At 42.1% G+C, this 27,612-nt stretch overlaps 1 protein-coding gene across 3 annotated transcripts in view; it reads right to left on the bottom strand.

Moving 5' to 3' along the window:
• Positions 1 to 6,972: 6,972 nt before the first annotated feature.
• The window catches only part of LOC139226687 (septin-9-like), a 291,693-nt gene continuing 271,053 nt past the window's right edge, over positions 6,973 to 27,612 (bottom strand). For all 3 annotated transcript variants that reach the window (XM_070857620.1, XM_070857622.1, XM_070857621.1), the window contains 4 exons: positions 23,577 to 23,672; positions 21,721 to 21,817; positions 11,206 to 11,257; positions 6,973 to 8,058 (listed from right to left, as the gene is read on the bottom strand). In XM_070857620.1, the coding sequence (XP_070713721.1) occupies positions 7,929 to 8,058; positions 11,206 to 11,257; positions 21,721 to 21,817; positions 23,577 to 23,672 (375 nt within the window). In that variant the 3' untranslated portion in view covers positions 6,973 to 7,928. The remainder of the gene's footprint in view (positions 8,059 to 11,205; positions 11,258 to 21,720; positions 21,818 to 23,576; positions 23,673 to 27,612) is intronic.

Genomic DNA, 27,612 nt, shown 5'->3' with positions numbered 1-27,612 from the left:
GGGGGAGGGGTGAGCGAGCGAGCGCGAGACGGGGGAGGGGTGAGCGAGCGAGCGCGAGACGGGGGAGGGGTGAGCGAGCGAGCGCGAGACGGGGGAGGGGTGAGCGAGCGAGCGCGAGACGGGGGAGGGGTGAGCGAGCGAGCGCGAGACGGGGGAGGGGTGAGCGAGCGAGCGCGAGACGGGGGAGGGGTGAGCGAGCGAGCGCGAGACGGGGGAGGGTGAGCGAGCGAGCGCGAGACGGGGGAGGGGTGAGAGAGAGAGACGGGTGAGGGATGAGCGAGAGAGACGGGTGAGGGGTGAGCGAGAGAGAGAGAGACGGGTGAGGGGTGAGCGAGAGAGAGAGAGACGGGTGAGGGGTGAGCGAGAGAGAGAGAGAGAGAGACGGGTGAGGGGTGAGCGAGAGAGAGAGAGAGAGAGAGAGACGGGTGAGGGGTGAGCGAGAGAGAGAGACGGGTGAGGGGTGAGCGAGAGAGAGACGGGTGAGGGGTGAGCGAGAGAGAGAGACGGGTGAGGGGTGAGCGAGAGAGAGAGACGGGTGAGGGGTGAGCGAGAGAGAGAGACGGGTGAGGGGTGAGCGAGAGAGAGAGACGGGTGAGGGGTGAGCGAGAGAGAGAGACGGGTGAGGGGTGAGCGAGAGAGAGAGAGAGACGGGTGAGCGAGAGAGAGAGCGAGAGAGAGACGGGTGAGGGGTGAGCGAGAGAGAGACGGGTGAGGGGTGAGCGAGAGAGAGAGAGAGACAGTTGAGGGGTGAGCGAGAGATAGAGAGAGAGAGAGAGACGGGTGAGGGGTGAGCGAGAGACGGGTGAGGGGTGAGCGAGAGAGAGAGAGAGAGAGAGAGAGACTGGGGGTGGGTGGAGAGAGAGAGAGAGAGAGAGAGAGACTGGGGGTGGGGAAGAGAGAGACTGACGGTAGGGGGGAGGGGGGAAGAGACTGGGGGTGGGGGGAAGAGAGAGAGAGAGAGAGAGAGAGACACTGCGGGTGGGGGGGGGGGGGAAGAGACACACTGGCGGGGGGGGGGGGAAGGAGAGAGAGACTGGCGGTGGGGGGGAGGGAAGAGAGAGACTGTCGATGGTGGGGGGGGGAAGAGAGAGACTAGCGGTGGGGGGGGGAAGAGAGAGACTTGCGGTGCGGGGGGGGGGGGAGGAGGAGACTGGGGGTGCGGAGGGAGAAGGGGAAGAGACACCAAAACAAATGTTTTTTTATAGTTAATTAATAATGGCGTAAATAAGGCTTTATTAGACCATTTATATTATATCCAACACTAGAAAATACTCCCATCCATTTAAAAATACATCAAACTGTGGAGAACTGTAAAGATCTGTGTAATATCAAACAAACCCGACTGGTCCGTGTCCATACTACCCATTTAAGATCCCTTTAAAAGCACCTTCTCCCAGGATGGTCGGCAGTTCCGGCGGTATGTCATGAAACTTGCAGTTTTGGACGGTATGTGGGCAAGTCTACATGGGCAGGTGGTGTGCATTCCACCCGGCGGTCTGTCAGTCATGAAACTTCCACCGAGTGGTATGTCGGCGTTATGTACCTGTAAGCGGGCGCTATGTCGATGAATTTTGGGTTCATGATAGTTAGAGAGGAGATTTAAATCCCATCAGTTTGGGGCTAAATTCAAACTCAATTATAATGAAAGTGGTTATTACAATAAGATCATGCTGTTGCTAGTAAAAAAATAATAAATCACCTTGTAAACTTCTTTGAGTCACCATGAAGTTGCCTGTTGAGGGAAGTGGCAAAGAATAGAGGAGGGGGTGATTTTCTGAAAATAAACAGACACGTTGTTGAGGTAAAACAAAGAGATGCTTTGCTCTGCACCTGGCTGTTGTATACAAGAACATAAGAAATAGGAGCAGGAGTAGGCCATTCAATATCATGGCTGATCTACCTCAACTCCACTTTCCTCTTCTATTCTCATATCCCTGGATTCGCTTCGGTGTCCCCACCGACACCTGGGAGTCCCTGGCCAAAGACCACCCTAAGTGGAGGAAGTGCATCCGGGAGGGCGCTGAGCACCTCGAGTCTCATCACCAAAATCAAGCACAGGCAGCGGAAGGAGCCTACGGCAAACAAGTCCCACTCACCCTTTTCCTCAACGATTATCTGTGACAGGGACTGTGGTTCTCGTATTGGACTGTTCAGTCACCTAAGGACTCGCATTTAGAGTGGAAGCAAGTCTTTCTCGATTCCGAGGGACTACCTATGATGATGATTCCCTTAATATCCCAAATTCTATCGATCTCTGTCTTCAATGTACTCAACGACTGAGTCTCCACCGCCCTCTGGGGTAGAGAATTTCAAAGATTCACCCCCCTCTGAATGAAGAAATTTCTCCTCATCTCCGTCCTAAATGGCTGACCCCTTATTCGGAGACTGTGACCCCTGGTTCTAGACTCCCCAGCCTGGGGAAACATCCTCCCTGCATCTACCCTGTGAAGCTCCTTAAGAATTGTGTATGTTTCAATGAGATCACTTCCCATTCTTCTAAACTCTGAAGAATATGGGCCTAGTCTACTCAATCTCTCCTCATGGGACAATCCCCCCATCCCAGGAATCAGTCTGATGAACCTTCAATGCACTCCCCTCTATAGTAAGTATATAATTCCTTAGATAATGAGACCAAAACTGTACACAATATTGCAGATGTGTTCTTACCAGGGCTTTATAATTGCAGTAAGACATCTTTACTCATACTCAAATCTTAATGCCGATACTGCTAAAAGTAGAGATTATATTTCCAATATTTATATCCCTCATCTTCATAATTTAAATATATTGATGTATTATTTTGATAATGTAATCTAAAAGGGCATATTTCAAATTCTATAAATAGTGGAAATTCTAAGTTTACATTTCAATAAACCAATTAATATATCTATTTTATATCTTCAAAAATACCTTCACATTTAAGAGTTAAATCTCTTCTAATGATGTATTCAAAAAATTTTTTGAATGATGTTGAGCATTGATGCAAAAAAATTGCTTACTCGCCCACAACAAGTGTAACTTTATGTGTGTCAGGATGCCCCCAATCCACTCGGTCATCGATTAAAAGAGTTAAATAGCATTCAAGAGGGCTATTAAAGTTCAAGGAGGCTCCCGAGATATGGGAAGTGGTCCACGTTGTCCAGGGCCATGCCGTGGATCTTGATGACTAGGGGGCAGTGCTGTGCGGTAATGACAGGCTGGTAGAGGACCTTTGTCTTGCTGATGTTTAGCGTAAGGCCCATGCAACGTGGACCACTTCCCATATCTCGGGAGCCTCCTATCAACAAGAGCAGGCATTGACGACGAGATCCAACACCGCCTCCAGTGCGGCCTTCAAACACTCTTTTTCCTCAGGCGGCTGAAGACCAGGCCCTCAAAACTGCCACCAAGCTCATGGTCTACAGGGTTGTAGTAATACCCGCCCTCCTGTATGGCTCAGAAACATGAACCATGTACAGTAGACACCTCAAGTCGTTGGAGAAATACCAACGGTGTCTCCGCAAGATCCTCCAAATCCCCGAGGAGGACAGACGCACCAACATTAGCTTCCTAGACCAGGCCAACATCCTCAGCATCGAAGCACTGATCACACTTGATCAGCTCCGCTGGGCAGGCCACATAGTTCGCATGCCAGACAAGAGACTCCCAAAGCAAGCGGTCTACTAGGAATTCCTTCACGGCAAATGAGCCACAGGTGGGCAGAGGAAACGTTACAAGGACACCCACAAAGCCTCCCTGATAAAGTGCAACTTGGGAGACCCTGGCCAAAGACCGTTCTAAGTAGGGGAAGTGCATCCGGGAGGGCGCTGAGCACCTCGAGTCTCGTCGCCGAGAGCATGCAGAAATCAAGCGCGGGCAGCGGAAAGAGCGTGCGGCAAATCAGTCCCACCCACCCCTTCCCTCAACGACTATCTGCTCCACCTGTGACAGAGACTGTATTGGACTGTACAGTCACCTAAGAACTCATGTTAAGAGTGGAAGTAAGTCTTCCTCGATCCCGAGGGACTGCCTATGATGATGATAAAGTTCAAGGATATACTGCATAAAGCAAACGTGTAATTCAGATCACATTGGAGATGCAAAATATTGATTCCAATCTGCTTTCATTTATTATAAATTGATTTTGATGTTTACTTCCTTAATACCATGGTATTATCATTTATTTTTTTAAACTTTATATTTCCACTTCTACCTTAATTCAATGTCGATGTCCCAATCTTTATTTCACTCTGTAAAATGGTGAAGTGAATTTTACTTCCGTGCATTTTACTTTCTGGTTTGCTTTCTGTGAGAATTCTTCAGTGATTGGCTGCTTAGCCAGCTTGATGGCATTACAGTTGCTGGACTTGGCGCCAGAATCAAATTAATGTTGGGAAAGGTGAAGTCCACACCACAGAGATCATTGATCTTTGTGGGCAGCAACAAGTGCCGTCACTTCACCGCTGACCGCAAATTCTGGGCCCATATTTTCACTATAGCATTGCATGATTAAAAAAATATATATATTTGGCTAACAGCTTCAGTTTTTAAAAAACGAGTGGTAGAATTAGCCAATGAAGACTAGAATTATTTTGTTTTGTTCATGTCCTTATAGGAACAGCTGCTCAGATTGCCAAGTTTTTCTTCTATATCCATAATCACAGCAAGTTTGAGAAGGCTGCGAATGCAATTTAAATAATGTACATTTACAACTTCACAAACAGGTCAATATGTGTCTGTCCTTCCTGTTTTAAACTGCCAGATACTGGTTGTAGGAATAACGAGTGGCCAAACACAAAGACCACAATAGTTGAAAATCAAAAATGAATTACACTGTATAAGCCAGAGAGAAAACAAAGCAGGCCTTGCAGGAGAAAGTGATTAAAATGGCTCCAAACCAAAACTAAACCAACTGATCCACGAGTACCATTAACAATTTTGCAAATCAGTAATAGCCTTTGAACAAGGTCAAACAATCACTAAATAGAACTATTTTGCTCACCAGACACTAGTGGTATTAGTCTACATCTACTAACAGAATTCTCCTTGAAGGGGGAAAAAATTGCAGGGCTATGGGGAAAGTGCAGGGAAGAGAGACTAATTGTATGGCTCTTTCAAAAAGCCGGTACAGGCACGATGGAACAATTGACCACCTCCTGTGCAGTATCGTTCTATGGAATAGGAAGCTCCTTTTTTTCTAGGTACTGATTGCAACTAACCATGTTTTGATAGTGAATGAAAACAGCCATATAAAAAAAATAAACTTCCAGCACGCTGAACACCAGAAGTTTGAGATCATCTGGATAATTTGCAATATTTACCATTTTAAAATACATTTTTACTTCCAAAATACTCCAAAAAAAAAATCAGGGAGCTTTTCCATTTAATCCAGAAGAGATAAATGGGACTTCGGAAGGTTGAGAGAATCTGGCTTTCCTTGGATGGGTGATCCAGGAACAGTGGAAACTTTAATATTTTCTTTCCACATTTGTGATGTGAAACTAAAATTAAATGTGTTTGTAGACCATCTTGAGAATAGCAGGAGTATCTCCACTCTGAGTAGACTACATCTCAAGTTTACAACCTGGTCACTTACAGTTTATCTGAGTACATTCATGTATGCATGGTTTATTTGCACAAGGGGAGAAACCACACATATGAAACTATGTCACAAAGTGCTGTGTAACTTCAGGTCGGGTTTCATGTCTTCACTTTATTAGCCTTTCACCAATATCTTAGTAATTATCCACTGCATAATACTAAGTGCAGAAGCACAGGGAAACAGCCACACAAGCTATTCTGAATATATAAACAAATGTCTATGAATTTAAGGTAACATTTCCAACTAGGGATTTTCTGTTGCTCAAGCTTCATTCTTGTAGTTAATAAAAAAAACTGATGCATTGAATTCCAGCTTTTAACTCTCATTATCCCATCTCTGAGTGTTGAACACAGAGTCTCCTTATCTCGGACTCCCAATTTGCTCCAGCCTAGTGCTGCAGATTTCTAACTGTTGGAAGAGACGCGCTGAATCCTTTCCAATTGCTTTTGATGAGACAAGTGCCAGTTAAACCAATGATCATTCTGACAGGAGTTGAATTCTAAACTTATTCTTTGCAACACTTGGCTATCATCTTTCCTTTTTGCCCTGGCTCTCAATTATTTGCCTCACTTTAAATCACAGCATTCTTGCTATATCCAAATAGGCTAAACACCAGCTTGAGTTGTAATATCGGTTTAAAAACTTTCACTAAATACAAACATTTTTCAGAATTTTCCTTGATGCCAATTCCTTTCCATTTTCAAGGTGCAGCAGTGCAATGGTTAGGTTAGTGGAGAACGCAAGTTCAAATGTGACCATGGCGGTTTGAGAATTTTAATTCAGTTAAAAAGAATCTGGAAATGGGGGTACTGAAGTTGCATGTTCAGCCATGAACTCATTGAATGGCGCTGCAGGCTAGAAGGGCTGAATGGCCTACTCCTGCACCTATTTTCTATGTTTCTATTTTCTATGAAAAAAAAGCTAGCAAATAAAAATAAAAGTGACCATGAAGCCATCAGATTGTTGCAAAAACCCAAGTGGTTCACTAATGTTTGTCCCTTTAGGGAAGGAAACCTGCTGTCCTTACCGGATCTGGCCTTTATATACACACATAACTCCAGTCCCACATCAACTTTTAACTGCCCTCTGAAGTGGCCTAGCAAACCATTTTGTTGCATCAAATCCACATGGACTGCAGCAGTTCAAGAAGGCAGCCAACCATCACAGGACAACCAAGGCTAGGCAATCAATGCCGAGAATGAGAAACTGTTTCAACCAACTTGAATTTTCTTTTCCTACTGAAGTATTTCTTTAATATGACTGCATTAAACACCAACACATAAATGATGAGCAGACAGAGTCAAATAACAAAAGGCAGTTGAAAACATTAAATTTGCGATGTTTATTTTAGGAAATATATATCAAACACATTTTTATTTTATACAAAAAGTCTAATTTGACAATGAATGTAAACCCCAAAAAATGCACATAAAAGGTCATACAATGAAAGACAAAAGATAAGCTTTAATTTTCAATATAATTACATTTTCAAAATACTGAGTAACTATTGTGACAGTCCTTTTACACTTTGTTTAGATGGATGAAGGTCCAAGAAGTGCCTCATTTTAATGAAAACTAACTTTATATCTTTCAGAGAGAATTACATATTTTGGCAAAGAAGCACTCTTTCTATCCACCGTTTAACATTGTTTACAACACTAAAGAGCGTGTCTTTTTACAACAGCCATCACCTTATTTCACAAATGTAAATGTTTCCATTATGTGTTTTCTTTCACTTCTCCAATTAAAGCGGTCAAGGAACAAGATAGCTTTGGGATTATCTGGAATACATGTCAGTTGGCCGTGTTTTGATATACTGAAACATGCTAGTAATATATTGGAAATAAATAGAGCAGTAATAATTAAGCCAATTACATTCTTTTTTTCTCCTGTCGAACATTATTTAGCTTTAGCACTGCAATAGTATTAAAAGCAATTTTTAATCCACCAAAGCATTCTGTTCACAAAGTGACACAAAAAGCATTCCGTTCACAAATTGACACAATTTTGCTTTAAGTTTCTCCCTGAACAATTTTAGTTTTATTACAAAAAAAACCTCATCCACAAAATTCAATTTTGTGGTTTTCTGCAAAACGTTTCTTAACAACCCCTTTGGTCTCATGCAAGTCTAAAAGGTAATCTATGAAGCAAAACAAGAGAAAAATATGGCAAGTGTACACCACTTAGTTTTGTGATGTGTGATAGTCATTTGTTTGTGAACAGAACAGCATAGTGTGGAATAAATTATCTTAAGACAAGCAGTGCCGATACACTACCACATACTTTATACCTAAATTATTAGCTGGTCAAATAAATTCAGCTGCCTGAAGGAAAAGCTGTATACATTTTACATGTTGCTGTTCAAATCCTTTTCTGCCCGTCCATTGGAAAACCCATTTCCCTCACTCAGCCGCTGAACTCTGTATGCTTCATAGTGAATGGTGCTGGTTACATCTTTGAGATTCTGCATGTGAGTCCTGAGGGATATGGAGTACAGTGTCATGATCAGAATGTGAAACATTTTAAACTGTTCCATTTGCCATCATAGTAATACACTGGGCCAGAATTTGCTTTCATAGAAACATAAACATAGAAAATAGGTGCAGGAGTCGACCATTCGGCCCTTCGAGCCTGCACCACCATTCGATAAGATCATGGCTGATCATTCCCTCAGTACCCCTTTCCTGCTTTCTCTCCATATTCCTTGATCCCTTTAGTCATAAGGGTGATATCTAACTCCCTCTTGAATATATCCAATGAACTGGCATCTACAACTCTCTGCAGCAGGGAATTCCACAGGTTAACAACTCTGAGTGAAGACGTTTCTCCTCATCTCAGTCCTAAGTGGCCTACCCCGTATCCTAAGACTGTGTCCCTGGTTCTGGACTTCCCCAACATCGGGAACAATCTACCCACATCTAACCAGTCTCGTCCCATCAGAATCTTGTATGTTTCTAAGAGATCTCCTCTCATCCTTCTAAACTCCAATGTATAAAGGCCCAGCTGATCCAGTCTCTCCTCATATGTCAGTCCGGCCACCCCGGGAATCAGTCTGGTGAACCTTCGCTGCACTCCCTCAATAGCAAGAACATTCTTCCTCAGATTGGGAGACCAAAATTGAACACAATATTCCAGGTGAGGTTTCACCAAGGCCCTGTACAACTGCAGTAAGACCTCCCTGCTCCTATACTCAAATCCCCTAGCTATGAAGGCCAACATAACATTTGCTTTCTTTACCGCCTGCTGCACCTGCATGCCAACTTTCAATGACTGATGAACCATGACACCCAGGTCTCGTTGCACCTCCCCTTTTCCTAATCTGCCACCATTCAGATAATATTCTGTCTCTGCGTTTTTGCCCCCAAAGTCGATAACCTCACATTTATCCACATGATACTGCATCTGCCACGCATTTGCCCACTCACCTAACCTGTTTAAGTCACCCTGCAGCCTCTTAGCGTCTCCCTCACAGCTCACACCGCCACCCAGTTTAATGTCATCTGCAAACTTGGAGATATTACATTCAATTCCTTCATCCAAATCATTGATGTATATTGTAAAGAGCTGGGGTCCCAGCACTGAATCCTGCGGCACTCCACTAGTCACTGCCTGCCATTCTGAAAAGGACCTGTTTATCCTGACTCTCTGCCAACCAGCTCTCTATCCACGTCAGTATATTACCCCCAACACCATGTGCTTTGATTTTGCACACCAATCTCTTGTGTGGGATCTTGTCAAAAGCCTTTTGAAAGTCCAAATATACCACATCCACTGGTTCTCCCTTGTCCACTCTACTAGTTACATCCTCAAAAAATTCCAGAAGATTTGCTGACTTGGACCGATCCTGTCGCTGCTTTCCAAATGCACTGCTATTTCATCCTTAATAATTGATTCCAACATTTTGCCTACCACTGATATCAGGCTAACCAGTCTATAATTACCCGCTTTCCCTCTCTCCCCCCTTTTAAAAAGTGGTGTTACATTAAGCTACCCTCCAGTCCATAGGAACTGATCCAGGTCGATAGACTATTGGAAAATGATCACCAATGCATCCACTATTTCTAGGGCCACTTCCTTAAGTACTCTGGGATGCAGACTTTCAGGCCCCGGGGATTTATCGGCCTTCAATCCCATCAATTTCCCTAACACAATTTCCCGCCTAATAAGGATATCCTTCAGTTCCTCCTTCTCACTAGACCCTCGGTCCCCTAGTACTTTCGGAAGGTTATTTGTGTCTTCCTTCGTGAAGGCAGAACTGAAGTATTTGTTCGATTGGTCTGCCATTTTTTTGTTCCTGTATCCGACTGCAAGGGACCTACGTTTGTCTTCACTAATCTTTTTCTCTTCTTGTAGTCAGTTTGTGTGTTCCCGGCAAGCTTCTTCGCGTACTCCACTTTCCCCCTAATTAAACCCTTCGACCTCCTCTGCTGAAGTCTAAATTTCTCCCAGTCCTCAGGTTTGCTGCTTTTTCTGGCCAATTTATACACCTCTTCCTTGGATTTAACACTATCCTTAATTTCCCTTGTTAGCCACGGTTGATCCACCTTCCCCGTTTTATTATTACTCCAGACAGGGATGTACAATTGCTGAAGTTCATCCATGTGATCTTTAAATGTTTGCCATTGCCTATCCACCGTCAACCCTTTAAGTATCAGTGTACTCTAGCCAATTCACGTCTCATACCATTTCAAAATAACTGAGGCTACTGGCGCTTGCTGCCATTCATGCGTAAATGGTACGGTAACTTCAGGTGAGGAGCAGATGTGCGGTTAAATGTGAATATCCAAAAGTTTGTGTCCGTGTTGCGCCGCTCCGTCATTAGCTTCACGAAAACAGAATTTTGCTGTTCGGTTCACCATTGGATATCATTTGCGCAGTAGATACGAACCAAACCTGCGCAATATATTTAGGGCTGGTAATTAATAGCGCAAGTATGTTTTTAGCGATGCGATAATTGTTAATTAACCTCTCTGGCACTGAAAATTATTACAACTGTGAAGCCTTTTTTCTTCAGGTTTTGAATTTTTGGGGAGAATTTAAAAAAAATGCCATTTTAAATTATTTTTTCTTACTTTTCCTTTGTCTCTTTTTGCTCTCTCTTAATCCAAGCTTTCTTGCCCTCTTTTTCTTTCTGTACCTGATTTGACATTGAATTCACCCACTTTAATTTACATTACCTTCTCAGTCTCCACTGTTTATTTCACAATCCTTCAATCTGATTGGTTAAGGAGATGCCCTGTGGGTTGTCCTGTTCACTCAGGTCCCAGACGCCCTGACCCACCTTGCTGCACCGTTATCAGCTCGCACTTCTCGCAACTTTGTGAGCACATTTTTTTTTTTGAGCTGAGGGTGCAGAGGCACATCTAACTAATAACAGATACCATTAGATCCCCTGTTACAGCAGAAACTGGCCCATTATTTCAAAATGACATTCAATACTGCAATTCATGGATAACGTTGTATATTGATGCTTTTGTGGTGAAACATCTTACTGAAAATAAACCTACAATCACTGCCACTGAATAGCTTAAAATAAAATGTGCATGGTATATCAACTACAATTACAAAGGCAAAATAGGAGTACAGAATCGGTTTCCATGCAGATCACCCACTTCCCAACTAACCTTATCAGCAGATCACGCAAATAGGCAAATTCGCAGTGAGACATATTTTCCACTGTAAGAGACATTAAAAAAATAAGTTGATGTAGACTTTGTTGTGATTCATTTTAACACTTCTTATCCTACATGATCTATTTTAATGTTCAAAGCAACAGAATAGCAGTGGAAGGCGAGGCTTCAATTTGCATTCATCATGTTATTTTTATTATTTATACATTTGGATTTTCATGCTGCAATCATGCTTGTAACAATGAGAATCCAATACAAACTCCCAGTATACAAATACTGAATGCTTTAATTCCACTGAAATCTCTCTAAGGTGGTGGTGATGGCCTGGCAGTGTAACATTGCCTCTACTCCAGTCTAGGAGTGGACATCACCACAATGTTCAAAAATCAACATGTATTGTGGCCTCACATTGGAGCTGCAACACTCACCTACCGAAAGATACAAGATCCATCCTCTGAGTAGGCAGAAAATACACGAGTAGGGAAATCAGAGCATCCAGTGTGTGCCACTGTTATAACTTGTCTACATTATTGAGATAGAGTCATAGGGCCCAAGTTTCCACAAGAAAAAAAAGGGCGCCCCCAAAACGGCGCCTAAAAAAATCCTCGGTATTCTCCACCTACTTACAGGTCCTGTGGCACTCGGCGCAGCCAGCACGAGCTGTGGGGGGAGGCGGAGCCAGGTCCCGGTGCTGAAAACAGTGCCGGGACCTCTGCACATGCGCGCTACAGTCGGCACGCAAGTGCAGTAAGCTCCAGGCGCCGAACTGTGTGGGAGGGGCCCGAAGCACGCAGCCCCTAGCCCTGGCTGAATGGCCTCACTGGGGCTGCGTGAATGAGGCTCCTCCCACGGCCAGCTCCTGCTCCCCGCCCCCGACAAGACCCGACACCCACTCCCCCCACGACCCCCGCCCCGAGGCCCGCTCTCCCCGCCCCCCCCGACCCGAGGCCCGCTCTCCCCCCCCCCCCGACCCAACACTCGCTCCTGTTCCCCGACACCCCCCCCTCCTTTCTCTCTCTCTCTCTCTCTCTCTCTCTCTCCCTCCCTCCCTCCCTAACGGCTGCAGAATTCTCCCTGCCTGAAGCACTTTCACACAGGTAGGAAGATGGTTTATTTAATCTTTTCTTGGCTTATAAATGTTTATTCAGGTTGGATTTATTTGTATAATATTTGTAGAAGTATAAATAAGGATTTATTGCCGAATTTAATGAGTTCCCTTCCCCCCCACCCCCCTCCCCCCCACCTCGTTCTGGACGCCTAATTTGTAACCTGTGCCTGATTTTTTAATGTGTAGAACAGGTTTTTTCAGTTCTACAAAAATCTTCACTGGCTCCATTCTACTTTAGTTTGGAGTACATTTTCACTGTGGAAACTTTCAAATCAGGCATCAGTGGCCGGACACGCCCCCTTTTGAAGAAAAAATTCTGTTCTAAACTAGAACTGTTCTACCTGACTAGAACTGCAGAAAAAAAAAATGTGGAGAATTGCGATTTCTAAAATAGTCCGTTCTCCACCAGGCGCGAATCATGTGGAAACTTGGGCCCATAGTGTGCAGGGTATTCAATGCAAATAGTCGTTATAATGTTTCTATTTCCATTTGTGCTCACACCCAAACTCCAGGAATGCAGGCTTCAAATATGACCTACACAATGGGAAGCCCTTCCTTTTCTGGAGCCAAAAAATATTGGACATTGAGGTTAACTGGTCAGGAGTCTAATCTAATTTGTTAAGTGTCTATCTCATCCTTCTCTCCTTTTTTTGTTGCATAACTACAGCGAGATAGCAAAATTACTCTTAACCACTGATAAAAAGTTTTGGAACTGTAAATGTAGTACTTCATTTACCGGGAACAGGCAGGACTGAGAAAAGCAGATTTCAACTGCAAGAAATACACATTTTACAGCAATGCCATGTTTGTATCTTAGACCATTCTTTGGCGGTCATACTCATTTCTCGTCAAAACTCTTAGCTGGTTACAATTTTAATTTTTGCTTTGCTTGTCTCGAGGGTGGGGGAAGGAGTAAAAGATATCAGACACCAGATGCACAGCTGTTTGTGTAAAAGCACCGGTGCCTGTTACTGGCTGTGGTGCAATTTCCAAGCTGAATGTTTATTCCGTAACCCTTTGACTGAGATTTTGGTCCCTTCTCCATATATCTCCTTCTTTGGCTCGGTATCCATTTTCCTCTGATTACACCTTTATAATTTATCTTAAAGCTACTACAGGCAACTCTTGATTATCCGCACACGGATACAACGGGAAACGGCATTTAAAATTCCGTGTGCGCGCGCACTGCTGTAGCCGCTGTCTCTCGCGGCCGTCGGAGTCCTTTTGGCCGGGGAAGGCGTCGGGCCGGTGCGTTCAGAGTCCTTTCAACCTGGGAAGGCATCGGGCCAGTGCATTGAGTCTTTTTGGCACAGGAAGGCATCGGGCTGGTGCGTTCGGAGTCCTTTCAGCCCGGGAAGATAGCGCACTCCGGAACCCCGGAGCTAAACAATCTCCTCCTCGAGGCCACCTGCATGCATGCTGGTAATGTCCATACTTAACGGCCTTATTACTGTTTGTAGCTGATTGCTCAGTATTTATTCATTTGCAGTTTTAACTTTATGTCAACTTGTTCTAACGGAGAAATCATTTACCCGGCATAGCCCAATCCCCAAGGGACCCGGATAATCGAGAGTTGCCTGTATATAAATATTAGTTGGTTGTTGTTGTTGTTATCCAGTGAAAAGTTAGAACAAAAGTTAATGACCTGTTCAATAAATTATTACCTCAATTATAGGCATATACACAAACACACTCATTAAGTAACCACAAGAGGGCAGAAGAAAATGCAACATCTTTATAATTGTCTGAGAACTGGAATGAGAACAGCTGATTCTAGTCAGATCACACTACACTATCTCCAGACACACAGTAAAGCAAAATTTGCATCAGATTATATATCTTATTGTATAGAAATTCTTGGCTTCATCTGTTCAACATAATTATGGTTATGAGTTATTTGACAGGTCATTATCCACACAAGAAAAAAGGTGTCTTACAAAATAATTAAAAGATAAAAGTAGAACTTGCACCTCAGGATGTCCCAAAACACTTCACAGCCAATGAGGTGCTGTCACTGTTGTAATGTAAGGAGACGTGGCAGCCATTTTGTGCACAGCAAGGTCCCATGAACGGCAATGAGAACAGTCGAGATAATCAGTTTTTCGGTGGTGTTGGCTGAGTGATAAATCTTGGTAAAAGAACTTTCCTTGCTCTTCCTTGAAAAGTGCATGGGATCTTTTACGTCTACAAGAGAGGCCTTTGATTTAACATCTCTTCTGAGAGTAACGCACTGCAGTGTCTGCCTAGATTATAACCATGTACAAGGAATCACCGAGAATCCCCTACTCTTGCTCATTGGTCTGTCTGTTCTCAAACAACACACTGACCAACAATTTGAAGGCACATTTAAGTCTAAAACAGACATACATTGTTTTGAAAGGCCCAACGGAACTTTAATGTATTCTGATCTTCAATGCAGGGAGAAAAAAAATCAAGAATTCAAGGAACGTAACTGTATAGAATAAATTAGATTCTTTAATAACACGGGAGAAAGAGTTCCCTGTAAAATTACTTTCCTATGTGGTTTGCCACGAGCTGTGCTGATAGCTGCCTTTGGGCTCCTTTGCCCCAATTATGCGCAGCTCATGCTGCAGAGCAGCTAACAAATAGGCTTTTGTACATTTTTTTTCCAAGAACCGGGTCATTAGTCTCTCTGTCCACTGGGAGAACAGTTCAGGAGGACATCCTACAAATATTATTCACTGTTCCCTTTTTGGTGTCCAGGGATGCCACTCGGCAAATGTAAAGAATCTCAGAAAAAAATATTTTGCTTTCATCTGATCTGTAGTGTTTAAACAAAAGAAATTTACATTTTCGAGTTTAACCTAATTCTTTGCCATGTGCAAGTGAAGGGAGAATCATTCGCAGCAGTGTATTCAGAATTATTACAGTCAACCATGTTAAATGATCGAACGTAGGAATAGGCATTCAGCTGGAGTTTCTGTTACGTTGCGCAATTCGCCCCAAATCGACCTAACCAACTCAAAAGATCGCGGAATTTCAAGCGCAAATTACATCCAGCACCAATCCAGTTTTCACGATCTTTTGCTCTGGTTTTAAAAAAAACATCGCTCCTGAAAGCTGGCCCCGCCCACAAAACTTACCATGCCCCCGATCAAATTAATCGCCATGGCGAGTTTCTGCTAATTGCGCCCGTTGGCAGACCGCCTCTTAAATTTAAACCTTTTTTTTGGCACAAGGCACCTTTCAAAAATAAAAAATACTTAATTTACTGAGAAATTGACTACTATACACTCATGAAACTAGTAAATGATTCTATATAGTTTGTCTTAAAAGTCATTTTTAGTTATTTAAAATAAGGCTACTCACAGGTGGTGGACCAGACACTGCTTATTTTGTGAGATAAACCCATTTTCAGCTGCATTAATAAAACTGCACCAAGTTACCCCCTAAATACATCAAGGAATGTTTTTAATGCAATTTAAAAAAAAATCTACATTCCAAAACGCTGCCCAATTGCGCTGGGTCATGGAAGAATTACGTTCGCTATATGTAAATGAACTTGAGCAAAAAATTCAATTCAGAAAACGAACGCAATTCTGAGCGCAACTTGTGCCCGGAGTGCCGACTGCACCCAAAGTGGAAACTGTACCCCCATTACATTTAGAAAATTATAGAATTAAAATCATTCTGGCCGAGGTCACATTACACACAATTCTGCTTGCATTTAAGATACTTTCTGTCCAAAGTGTTGATATTGTACATCAACTTGATTTTCAATGGTGTTGAAGCCTTACGCAGGACAAGGATGTTGATGAAACGTGCGACCAATATTGTTACATTTCTCCTTTCACTTTCTGATCCTCTCTTCCACTGCTTCTGCCTAGCATCCTAATTTGCAAGATATTTTCTTACACATCATTAGGTTCTGCCACATAGTGGATATCATACATCAGCCAGTGGGTAGCATTCTCGTCTCGGAGTCAGAAGGTTGTGTGGGTTCACGTCCCACTGCAGGGACCTGGACCACAAAATCCAGGTGGCCACTTCAATAGTAGTGAGGGAGTACTGACCGAAGATGTTAAACTGTGGCTCCATCTGCCCTCTCCTATGGGCATAATAGATCCTATAGCACAGTTTCAAAGAATAGCATGGATGTCTGACGTCCTGGGGTCGGGAAAGGTACTATAAATATGCACGTCTGTCTTTCTTTCTTTTCTTTCTATGTACACTACTCTTTGACGGTGGGGTAGGGGGCAATTTCTTGGTTAATATTTATCACTCAACCAACACCTAAAAACAGAACATCTGATCATTATCGCATTGCTGCTTGTGGGACCTTGCTGTGCGCAATTTGGCTGCTGCTTTTTCAACAGTGACTGCATTTGAATTAAAAAAGTACTAAATTGGCTGTGATGTGCTTTGGGACATCCTGAGGCCATGAAAAGTGCTATATAAATGTAGGTCTGTCTTTCTTTTCTTTCTAGGCCTTCACTAATGGCACCTTGAACCACCTGATTGGAGGCTAATGAGGACATAATGGTTTGATTTACAATTCTATCATCCCAAGGAGTGCTTGGCTTTTGATTGTCAATGCCCATGTGCTTGGGTGGAAATTGAAACATCATACCACAAAATAGTAATACTCCAAGCACAATGAACCTTTCCATAAGGCACTTCAATGGGTGCCCAGTTGGAGTAGGAAAATTTACAAAAATGTCCTTAACGCCTATATTCTCTAGAGTTTAGAAGAATGAGAGGTGATCTCATTGAAACATATAACATTCTTACAGGGCTCGACAGGGTAGATGCAGGGAGGATGTTTCCCCTGACTGGGGAATCCAGAACCAGGGGTCACAGTCTCAGGATAAAAAGTCGGTCATTTAGGACTGAGATGAAGAGAAATTTCTTCACTCAGAGGGTGGTGAATCTTTGGAATTCTCTACCCTAAAGGGCCGTGGAAGCTCAGTCGTTGAGCATGTTCAAGGCAGAGATCTATAGATTTTTAGATATTATGGGAAGCAAGGGATATGGAGACAGTGCAGGCAAGTGGAGTTGAGGTAGATCAGCCATGATCTCATTGAATGGCAGAGCAGGCTCAAGGAGCCAAATGGCCTGTTTCTGCTCCTGCTCCTATTTCTTATGTTATGTTCTTAAAAGTGTCGTTAACACCCATCAACTTTACAATGAATCAACTGGTTAAGTTCAGACTCTAAACAGCAGTCGGTCGGCACAATGAAGTTTATAAACTGGCTGTGACTTGGAGTGCAGTTGTGTGGAAATTTGTAAAATCAAGTGGTTTTCCCCTTTCTGGTTCGATGATGGATTATGATCAGAGTGGCAAAAAAGAAACAAGTAAAGAAACAGTGGCTGATAATATCCAAATTTCATCTTGCCTTAGATTACCAGAAGTCTTGCAGGAAAATGGAAAAAAAAATTACACGGTGGTTCGATGTACGTTCTGTGCAAATTTTGTTTTAAAACTGGGAGTAAAGGATTTATTTTCCTACATGTTATTTGGGAATGAGCTCAAGTATTAATAATACTTGTAACTTTACGAGAGGGGGGAATCTGGAACTGGGCGTAATGACTATGCTTGAGAAATACTGCAATTATAAATTAAATTTGAACGGTCCATTTGTCATATGTTTGCAGAAAACAGAAAAAAAAAATCAATATGGAACCATTTTAAAAATCGCGAATTTGGCGAATTAACAGAATCACTAATAAAAAGTGTCATTTGTAGAATACCAGATAATTCTCAGGAGCAAGACCTGGTTTTAGAATAAACATGACTGAAGGAGAGCAACACAAGAAATTGAAGCGAGAAGATTTGTACAGCAGGTAGATGAAACCACTCAGGCAATAGTTAGGAAAGGGATTAAGGAGCAGTCAAATGAGAAATCTGAAATGATGACCTTCAAGGCAAAAAGGGTATCAAAAATAAAGATATTTTACTGCATGCCTTTGGCAGTGCTTCCACTCTCTGAGTATATTACAAAACAATCTATATGATATATAAGCACATCAACAACATGGCACATCAATGGATGACTTAATGGTGTGGGGTATGTCAAAAAAGGATAGCAGATAGCAGAAAGTAATTGAAACTTCGAGCAGAATCAAACTGAAACATAATAAATACAAGTGTGCATTTGGAGCCATTAAGTGGTCATTTGTTGGTGAAATCACTGGTGAAGACATCACCGGTGAAGACAATGGGCCCCAAGTTTCTACACGATAAAAAACGGGCGCTCCTCTGAGCTGGGCGCCCATTTTTTGCGCCTAAAACGGCGCCGGAAAAAAAACGCGCAATTCTGGAGCGCCTGCAGCTCCTTGTCTGTTTGGCGCGGCGCCCAGGGGGGTGGAGCCTACACTCGCGCCGATTTTGTAGTTCTTTGTAGCTGTTTAATTTTTGAACATTTTTTAATAAAAGCACATTGCCATCAGCACATCAGCACTGAGAAGGCTGCAGGAAGCCTCAGAAAGTTGAGGCAGCCGTTTCCCTCCCCCTCCCGCCGTCGGGAACGAACGGCTTTCTCCTCCCCCCGCCCCACGGGAACGAACGCCTGCAGCATTCTTCCGGTCTGAAGCACTTTCACACAGGTAGGAAGATGGTTTATTTAATCTCTTCTTTGCTTATAAATGTTTATTCAGGTTGGATTTATTTGTATAATATTTGTAGAAGTATAAATAAGGATTTATTATAGAATTTAATGACTTCCCTTCCCCCCCCCACCTCGTTCTGGACGCCTAATTTGTAACCTGCGCCTGATTTTTTAATGTGTAGACAAGGTTTTTTCAGTTCTACAAAAATCTTCACTTGCTCCATTCTAAGTTAGTTTGGAGTACGTTTTCACTGTGGAAACTTTGAAATCAGGCGTCAGTGGCTGGACACGCCCCCTTTTGAAGAAAAAATTCTGTTCCAAAGTGGAACTGTTCTAACTGACTAGAACTGCAGAAAAAAAAAATGTGGAGAATTGCGATTTCTAAGATAGTCCGTTCTCCACCAGTTGCTCCTAAAAATCAGGCGCAAATCATGTGGAAACTTGGGCCCTGTGAGTTTGACTATATAAAAACCTCATCTATTGAGCACTTGCCATGCCCACAGTGCAAAATAGACACATGGAGACCATTAGATTTGATCAATTATTGGAACAAAAATCCTTCAAGGAAAAAGAGATCACATCTTAGTAAACTGTTAAGACCACTGATTGGAGTTGGAATAGCAATAAACATGGAAAATAGGGAGGGGGTTTGTTATTTTTAAAAATTCTGTAATATTAAGACACTAATAAAAAAAATTCAGCAGAAGCATTATAGGCAGGATTACGAGCTGTGCTGTTGCAAATGTAGCATCAATGGTAACACAATGCTTGTGCATCAGGTTCAGTGTGGAGAGCAGATATGTACAGCTTGTGAAGGACCTGTCAAGGATTACCGTTGCTTGTGAAAGGTTCAAATTGGTTTGTGTATAGCTTACACAAGATTCTGCTCTTATTTCTTATGCACGAATGAAACAGTTAAAAACTGCTAATTACTATTTTTGTGTTAAATCCTTGAATGAGTGCCCTTATTGCAAAGAATGATGATCAGGCTACAGAGGTAAGATCTGAAGCGGTTCTATACATCAGTGGATTTTACATACACCATTGCTACACTATTAAGCAACTATCAAGCCCGTGTGATCGCTGGTGTGCAACGGCCACCACACGTTAAAAAAATTCATGCAAAGGCATCTTCCGCCCTTTAAAATGAAGTTTGGGACCTGAAACTTCAGGCAACAGTCACCTTGGGACTCATTTTAGTGTGGAAGCAAGTCATCCTCGACTCCAAGGGACTGCCCAAGAAGAAGAGGGGACTATTAAGCAAAGTAAAATACAAAACCCAATGGAAAAGCTGTTGAGGATTTCCAATCTGACATGTTCATGACTGCACCAGTATCCGACCAGAAGAAGATTAATCTGAACTGATATAGAAAGGGATGAGAAATTTTAAGAGTGCTGGAAATGTAAAGTGGAGTTAGCAGTAATAGATCGAAGCGTGTACAATAAGAGTAAGATTATAGACACTGAAAAACTCACATAAAAGAGATGTTGCAAAGTATTATAAAGGATATACAGACAGAGAAACTTAAAGAAAAACAGGCATTGCCAATCGGGGACTGATGGAGAATAAATCAGGACATTGCTCACAAGGTAGCAAATTCATTAACCTACTTTAAAATATTAGCTCAGAATTTGTTGAAAAATTAACAGCGTGTGAACGACACACACTATTATTGAGCAAGTCAGCCGACAACTTGTGGTGAGGACGAGATACCCAGTGAATTGCAAATTGCCGTGCCTTCAGCTGCCGAGGCCCCAAGCTCTGGAATTCCCTCTCTTCCTCCTTTAAGATGCTCCTTAAAAACTACCTCTTTGACCAAGTTTGCCCTAATATCTCCTTATGTGGCACGGCACGGTGTCAAATTTTGTTTGATAGCACTACTGTGAAGCGCCTTGGGACGTTTCACTACATTTAAGGCGCTATATAAATACAAGTTGTTGTATTCGTAAAGATTAGTCCCAGTAGTATCATGGTTACAATATGCATATTGACGAGGTGGAAAATTATACAACAGTGATGAGAGCCAGAAAAAAAAACTTCCAACTCAATTGGTAAAATATAAAGTAATACATTTTGGAATTAAGAAGTAGTAAATGAAACATATCTTGAGCAGTAAAATTTAAATTGGAGCAGACAAACCAGAGTGTGCAGCTACACAGGACATTAAAGGTTGCGGCAAAATAAGACAGGGCCAGGAAATCAAATGCAATACTTGATTTTGTACTTGGAGAAATAGAATACAAAAGCAAGTAGGTAATGTGAAACTTGTTGCAAAACCTTGCGTTAGGCCACAGATGGAGTGCTGTGTACCATTTTGGGAACCCCATTATAAAGAGGTTATAAAAGCAACAGAAAAGGTACAGCATAGATTCACTAAGATGTTACCAGGCCACTAGGTTACACTAACGGACATTTATACGAGATATTTTTCAGCCCACAATAATGGAAATGATTACTGTGTTCAGATAGGGGTCTTCAAAATTACAAAGGCCCATGAAAAGGTAAATAGTAATTTAATCATAAAAAGTAAGGGATGGTAGAAAGAAATGTATTTTCCCAAAAAGTGGTTAGCATCTAGCATATGCTGCCACAAATTAATTGAAGCAGAATCCATAAATTATTTTAAAAGGGAACTAAGATAATTGTTTAAAATAATAGAATTTTAAAGGAAATGGGTAGACAGCAGGAGTGTGGGAATAAATTAAATGCCTCATATGGAGAAACGCAGAGACACTGACTTGCTGGCTTTAAAGAGCAGTTCCTGTGCTGTAACATTTTATGATTCTATTCCGTAACTAGAGTCTAATTGTTAAAATTATCCTTTGAGCTACCTTCAATAGTTCCCCACTTTGTTTTTCGGCCAAGGATCCTCCTTCCATTTACCTGGTACTCGAGGTTACTTCCAACCACTGCAAAAGGCACCATTTCCTGAATAATAGGAAAGTAAAATATGAAACCGGTGATAAATGTAAGCTTGCTTTTTATTTTTTCTAAATATGGTCTGTTTCCAAACAAATCTACAACATTATGGCATGTTTAGTCTTCTCACTGAGCTCATAACTGATCCCATAAGGTCTGACTGCTTAAGAGTTTGTTTTTGTCTCCATTACTCTTCGACATTAATTGTGGCTACCTTTTTAAACTTACCAGTGACAATTTTTATACGAATAGTCAGCCTCGGTCTTCTCCCCACTGATTTTACTGCTGATCTGGTGCGGACAGGGGCTACTGAAGAATTCTGAGCAAGTCAGGCCCAATGCTTGCTCGATTCTTCCAAAACTGTTTTCAGCAAGAAGTCCTTCAACTGGCATTAGGCCCCTCAGTTACATTATGCCTGTTTAAGGTTGCTGCCCGGGAAGCCTAGAAAAATGGGCCCGACAAATTCAACAATGGACCGAATGCCTGGGCTTAGCCGGCCCACTGCTAAATTTCATGCCCGAGAACAACGCATCCCAATCTATACCCCAATGAGACCTAAAAAGGTTGTGATCTTCACTTAGTGCTCATGTGGTCCAAGAATGATTGCCATCTTTCTCAAAACAATAACAAACCATAACAAAATTTGATCAAATTATCACTAGTGACTATAGAGAAACAAGATATTTACTCAAATTTCTCTTAAATATAAAAACCTGGAGCCTAATCTCTTTGCAATTTCTGTTTGCATACCAAAAGTTCAGCATTTGGAACCAATTTTCAGCCCATCAGAATCGAAGAGTCTCAAGGCTGACCCAATTACATCATAGATATTGGGCCCGAACTTGGTGGCCTTACCGCCCTGCTGCCGCTGAGTTTTTTTGGGCGGTCACCCCTCGGTGCCAGTTTTCTCTAGGCTCCCGCCAGCGGGAGGGAAGGACCACTGGGAACTGCCCGTTGACGGCCACTAGCGCGCAAGGCGTTTAAATAACCTCCCGCCTGCCGAGCTGCCATTTTGGTGCGGGCGGGAGTTAGCGGCAGCAGGGGGAAGGACCACTGCATGAAGGCAGGTCTAACCCCAACGGTAAGTAAGAAGACCTGCAAAAAAAAGTTAGTGAACTTCTTTTATTTTTTTTTCAGCGATTTATGTGGATGGGGTCCCCTGAAGGTGTTCCAGTGGGGGGTTTTTTGTGCGTAAATTTTTTTTTTTTTTTTTTTAAGCTGTTTCTCCCCCCACCCCCCCCGTCCGACTCAATTCTCGGCAGCACTTGGGCAAGGATCGCATTTGCCGCCGCGATTAGGAGCTCCCGTCTGGATTTACGGCCTAAATTGGTCTTTTGCCGCCGGGCGGTACTGGTATATCTTTTAGAGGAACCTTCCTGGCAAAGTACCACCAGGCCTCTCGGTGGTCCTTTGGGCGGCACTTGGGTGGGCCTTAGCTTTCACCAAGTTCGGGCCCATAGTGTTAAATTGCATCAAACCAATTATGGTTGCCCTCAGACAAATAAATGTTCAATGGTATCTAAACTGATGTCAGTTACAAGGCCATGAATGAAGTCGATCACCATCCAATTATTATTTTTGTTCATCTATTTTTAAGAAGTTCTAAGTGTATGTGGGATGAGTGTTAACTTAATAAAATGGTTGGACTTCATTAATGTATTACCAACTGAAGACTTACATTAAAGAAGAATTAATGTTTGACCTCGAGCACACCATCAGGGAGTTTCAGGTTATATGAATTTGGATATAAGGAATAGATTCCACTTACTCTAATTTTTTCATTCATTAATCGATCCTCTGCGTCTTCATCAAATTGTCTTTGAGGATAGATATCAATGTCATGTTTCTGAAGGTCACTTCTGATCTGCAAGAATAAAAATTAACCCTTGATTGTGCTTCAACCAGTTACAGTGCAGATTAATGATTTTTTTTAAAGCCTGTTGTGTTTAAACTTCAGAAAGTGCATTTTTATCTTGCTTACTTTCACCTCTCCATTTCTTTTGATGTTAATTTCCAGATACATTTTGAAGGTTCTTGCAAAGTTTGAGTATTAGTCACAGCTCTTGCTGTGCTAACTGTCTATACATCAATTTTAAAGTTGTTTGGGGTAGAGAGCTATTCATCTGCACACATTTCCTTACTTCCTCTAGTCACGTTTTTGTACATCTTTGTGTCAATCTTTCCATTACAAATCCCTATATAGTTATTTAGGAAACTACCTTTGTAAACTTGTGCTGCAACTACCACCAGTGACAACCTTCAAATTTTACACTGCTTTCCTCAGAGTTGTGCAGCTTGCATCACTTGAACCTGTCCAGTTTTCATTCCATGGATGACAATTGAATGTAAATTGGACGGGTTCTACATCAAGCGGATAATCCACTCTGCCAGGTCAGCACTCAGGTGGTGAAGTTGCAAATGACCCACCCATTGTGCAATACCACAAGAGATTTACTGGGGATATAAAATCATTCGTTTTATATAAAAATAAGGACAGAATGCAAGACTTTTAAAATGGGGACTGAATTAACACGATGCACCCTGGCCCAATTATCCCTATTCTCTCATTCCTGAAGAGAACATTTACTCAATGCCTCAAGTAAAGCATCACAAGAAATAAACCAGATAGATTTAAATTGCTTGCTACGTTACACAACATTACCGATGCAGAGAGGATGTAGTCATCCTGGTTTCTGCTCAAGGGAAAGATTGTTTAAAATGTATTTTTTAATCCAACTTTTTCTCCATGTAATCGCGGTGTGGTTTACTCCCCCCCCCCCCCCACCCCTATATATGAAAGCTTTTCTTGTAGGAAATATCAGTAATGTGAGGGACGTAAGTTATGTGGATAGATTGGAGAAGCTGGGGTTGTTCTCCTTCGAACAGAGAAGATTGAGAGGAGATTTGATAGAAGTGTTCAAAATCATGAGGGGTCTAGACAGTAAATGGAGAGAAACTGTTCCCATTGGTGGAAGGGCTGAGAACCAGAGGACACAGATTTAAAGGTGATTGGCAAAAAGGCGACATAAGAAAAAACTTTTTTTACGCAACAAGTGGCTAGGATCTGGAATGCGCTGCCTGAAGGGGTGGTGGAGGCAGACTCAATCAAGGCTTTCAAAAGGGAGTTGGATAAGTATCTGAAGGAAAATAAATTTACAGGGCTACAGGGAAAGGGCAGGGGAGTGGGACTAGCTGAAATGCTCTGTAAGAGTGCCGGCACGGGCTCGACGGGCCGAACGGTGTCCTTCCGTGCTTTAACCATACTATGATTCTACGTGCCGAAGTCCGACTGACACAGCCACCTGGCATTACAAAGTTATTTATCCTGCTCTCAGTACAAGCACCAGTCATCCACAATTGGAGATATTCCTAACAGTAACATTTACACTAATAGAAAGTTCATGGATGATTAGAAACACCCATTTTAAGCTTAAAAAAGATTAGTATCGTACAAATTGTACTACTGGTTTTGCTGAGGTCCAAGCCTCATGCCTTGCTGGCACATGTACTTTATGACACTTTTGCCAATTAGCAAAATTGATTTGATGCATCTTTAAATCAGGTTGCCCAAACATTTTCCCTCCGTGGGATTATCAGATACTGATCATGGAGCTTGGGACTGCATGTAAAACAATTGAAATACAAACACCATATTGGACCTACACTGTATGGAAAATCACAATAATTAACATGACAAAAGATGCTAAAATTAAACAGACAAATAATTTATTTTTCTTTCATTGGCAGAAAGATACTCTATAACTAGATGTAATTATGAAATAAATGGTTCTTGGATTCAACCAAATTGTCCATGTTGGGAATTATGTTGGAAATGGCAACTCACAAGGAAGCACTGGTGACTAGAAATGGAGCTAACTTCTAGCTGTAGTTTTGGAATTTTAAATTAGGCGGTTGATGATTGGCAGATGTCACTCTGATTGGTACAAAGGCACCTTGATTTGTGAAAAATGGTTCTCTTATTGAGAGAAAGCAGCATTGTTTAAATGTTGCTTAAGGCACTTTCTAACGAACATTCTACAATTTATATTATACCAAAGGAAAGTTCCAGAAGAAATCAGATACCAAAAGAGGGTGAAAAAAAAGTCATGGCACATTTCATGTGACTGAGGTAATAAGTTAACAATGAGATGACAAAACAAAATGGTGCATTTTCTTCCCCTCTGAACCACTGTGCAAGAATTGCACTTTAGAATTTTCATAATGGTAGCAACGAAACAACCATGACCATCTAAGTTCAATCGATTAAAAGACATATGACAAAAGATGCTAAAATTAAGCCCCAGTGATTGTCCTGCAACTTGGGGAGCTCCCAGGGAGTCTTAAGGTAACAGAGGCCTCAACATCTGAAAGCAGCACATTTTCAATACAAACACATCACCAGGCACTGCAACAAAAACAAACATGTTCATTCAAACCACAGAAAAAACACCTTCAAAAAATGCCCTAAAGAACTGGCTAGTCATTCTCACACATACCCTTAAGCTCTCTCAAGTCGCAAACCGTCGTCGCTCCTCACCCCAAGATACAAGCTAATGAAAATAGATATTTTTTTGAAAAGAAAAAAGACAAATTGCAAATTCTACTCTGGGCCACTCCAGTTAACGATGCAGCAAGGGAACTGGGAATAACCCACGCTCGCAGGACCGATCAGCACCATAGGCCCCAGTTTGAACACTTCGACTCAAGCTGATCATTGGGCATCAGGATTTATGGCTTATTGAAAATGTCTCAAAAAAAATAAACAAGTTACAATAAAAGTAGTTCAATTTGAGTTCTGAACTGCTCACAGAGCAAAGTTATTGATCATTGTACATCCACAGCGCATGCCATCTGTTTCCACAACTGTCACTGGGGAGGTGTAAAAAAAATGTCTCATGTTTCCGAACTCAAGTTTCTGTCAGGGCAACATATAGCTTTGCAGTTTTGTTCAACAGCAAGCAAAAATACCTGAGCAAAAAAAAATATTGAAATAAGTGTCAAATACATTTCAGCAGTAATGAAATCTGGAGCAATGCTGAGGCAGCACCAGCTACTTCCAATCTTAGAAAAGGTATACCAAATGATTCCATTTTAAGCCTACTGATTATTTGATTTGATTAATCTAGTTCTGACTCATATTTTATGCTGCAGTTGGGATATTAAAAGCACACAAAAATACTGACCTCCATCCTGATGAAATTTGTGGCCTGGCATTGTGTGTAATACAATCCTTATGTCACCTTGTTCTTGTGCACCCAACTGAACCCAGGGTATAACTAACAGTGCCAGCTCTCACGTGGAGCGCACAATCTAGAACAGTGTTTCTCGGGATCCGTGGAGACATTCCATGCGGTCCGCAAATTCAGCTCACAGGAGGGGGGAGGAAGGGCCATGTTCAAACTGGCCACACGTGACCAGAAAGTACTCCTTGGATTGGTTAATTTAAACTTTAAAATTGCTATTTTGCATCTGGGGACTTCACTGCTGCTGGTCATCTTTAAGAGCAGTTAAATCTTCCATGCGAGGCTCTTGGCCAGGACTTCGCAATACTCGGTAGCTTCATGAGCTTCGGTAGCGTGCGAGTAAATGACTTGAAAATGGAGGTGAGACCAGTGCTGCAGCTGAAGAGGGCGAGGAGGAGGAGAGGAGAGGCAAGTTTGGGAGCAGAGTGGCTGAAGAGAATCACTAATGAGGTATATAAACCAATTGTCAATCTATGTTGGTTTAGGTTTGAAAAAAAATAGCAACTCATGATTTCTATACCAAATCTCTTGATTTTTAAGTGTTTGTCTCTTGATTTATGA

The sequence above is a fragment of the Pristiophorus japonicus genome, chromosome 16, assembly GCF_044704955.1.
Source record: "Pristiophorus japonicus isolate sPriJap1 chromosome 16, sPriJap1.hap1, whole genome shotgun sequence".
NCBI classification, from domain to species: Eukaryota; Metazoa; Chordata; class Chondrichthyes; family Pristiophoridae; genus Pristiophorus; species Pristiophorus japonicus.
The sequence above is the reverse complement of the archived record's forward strand: the minus strand, read 5'-3'. Positions and strand labels throughout refer to the sequence as shown.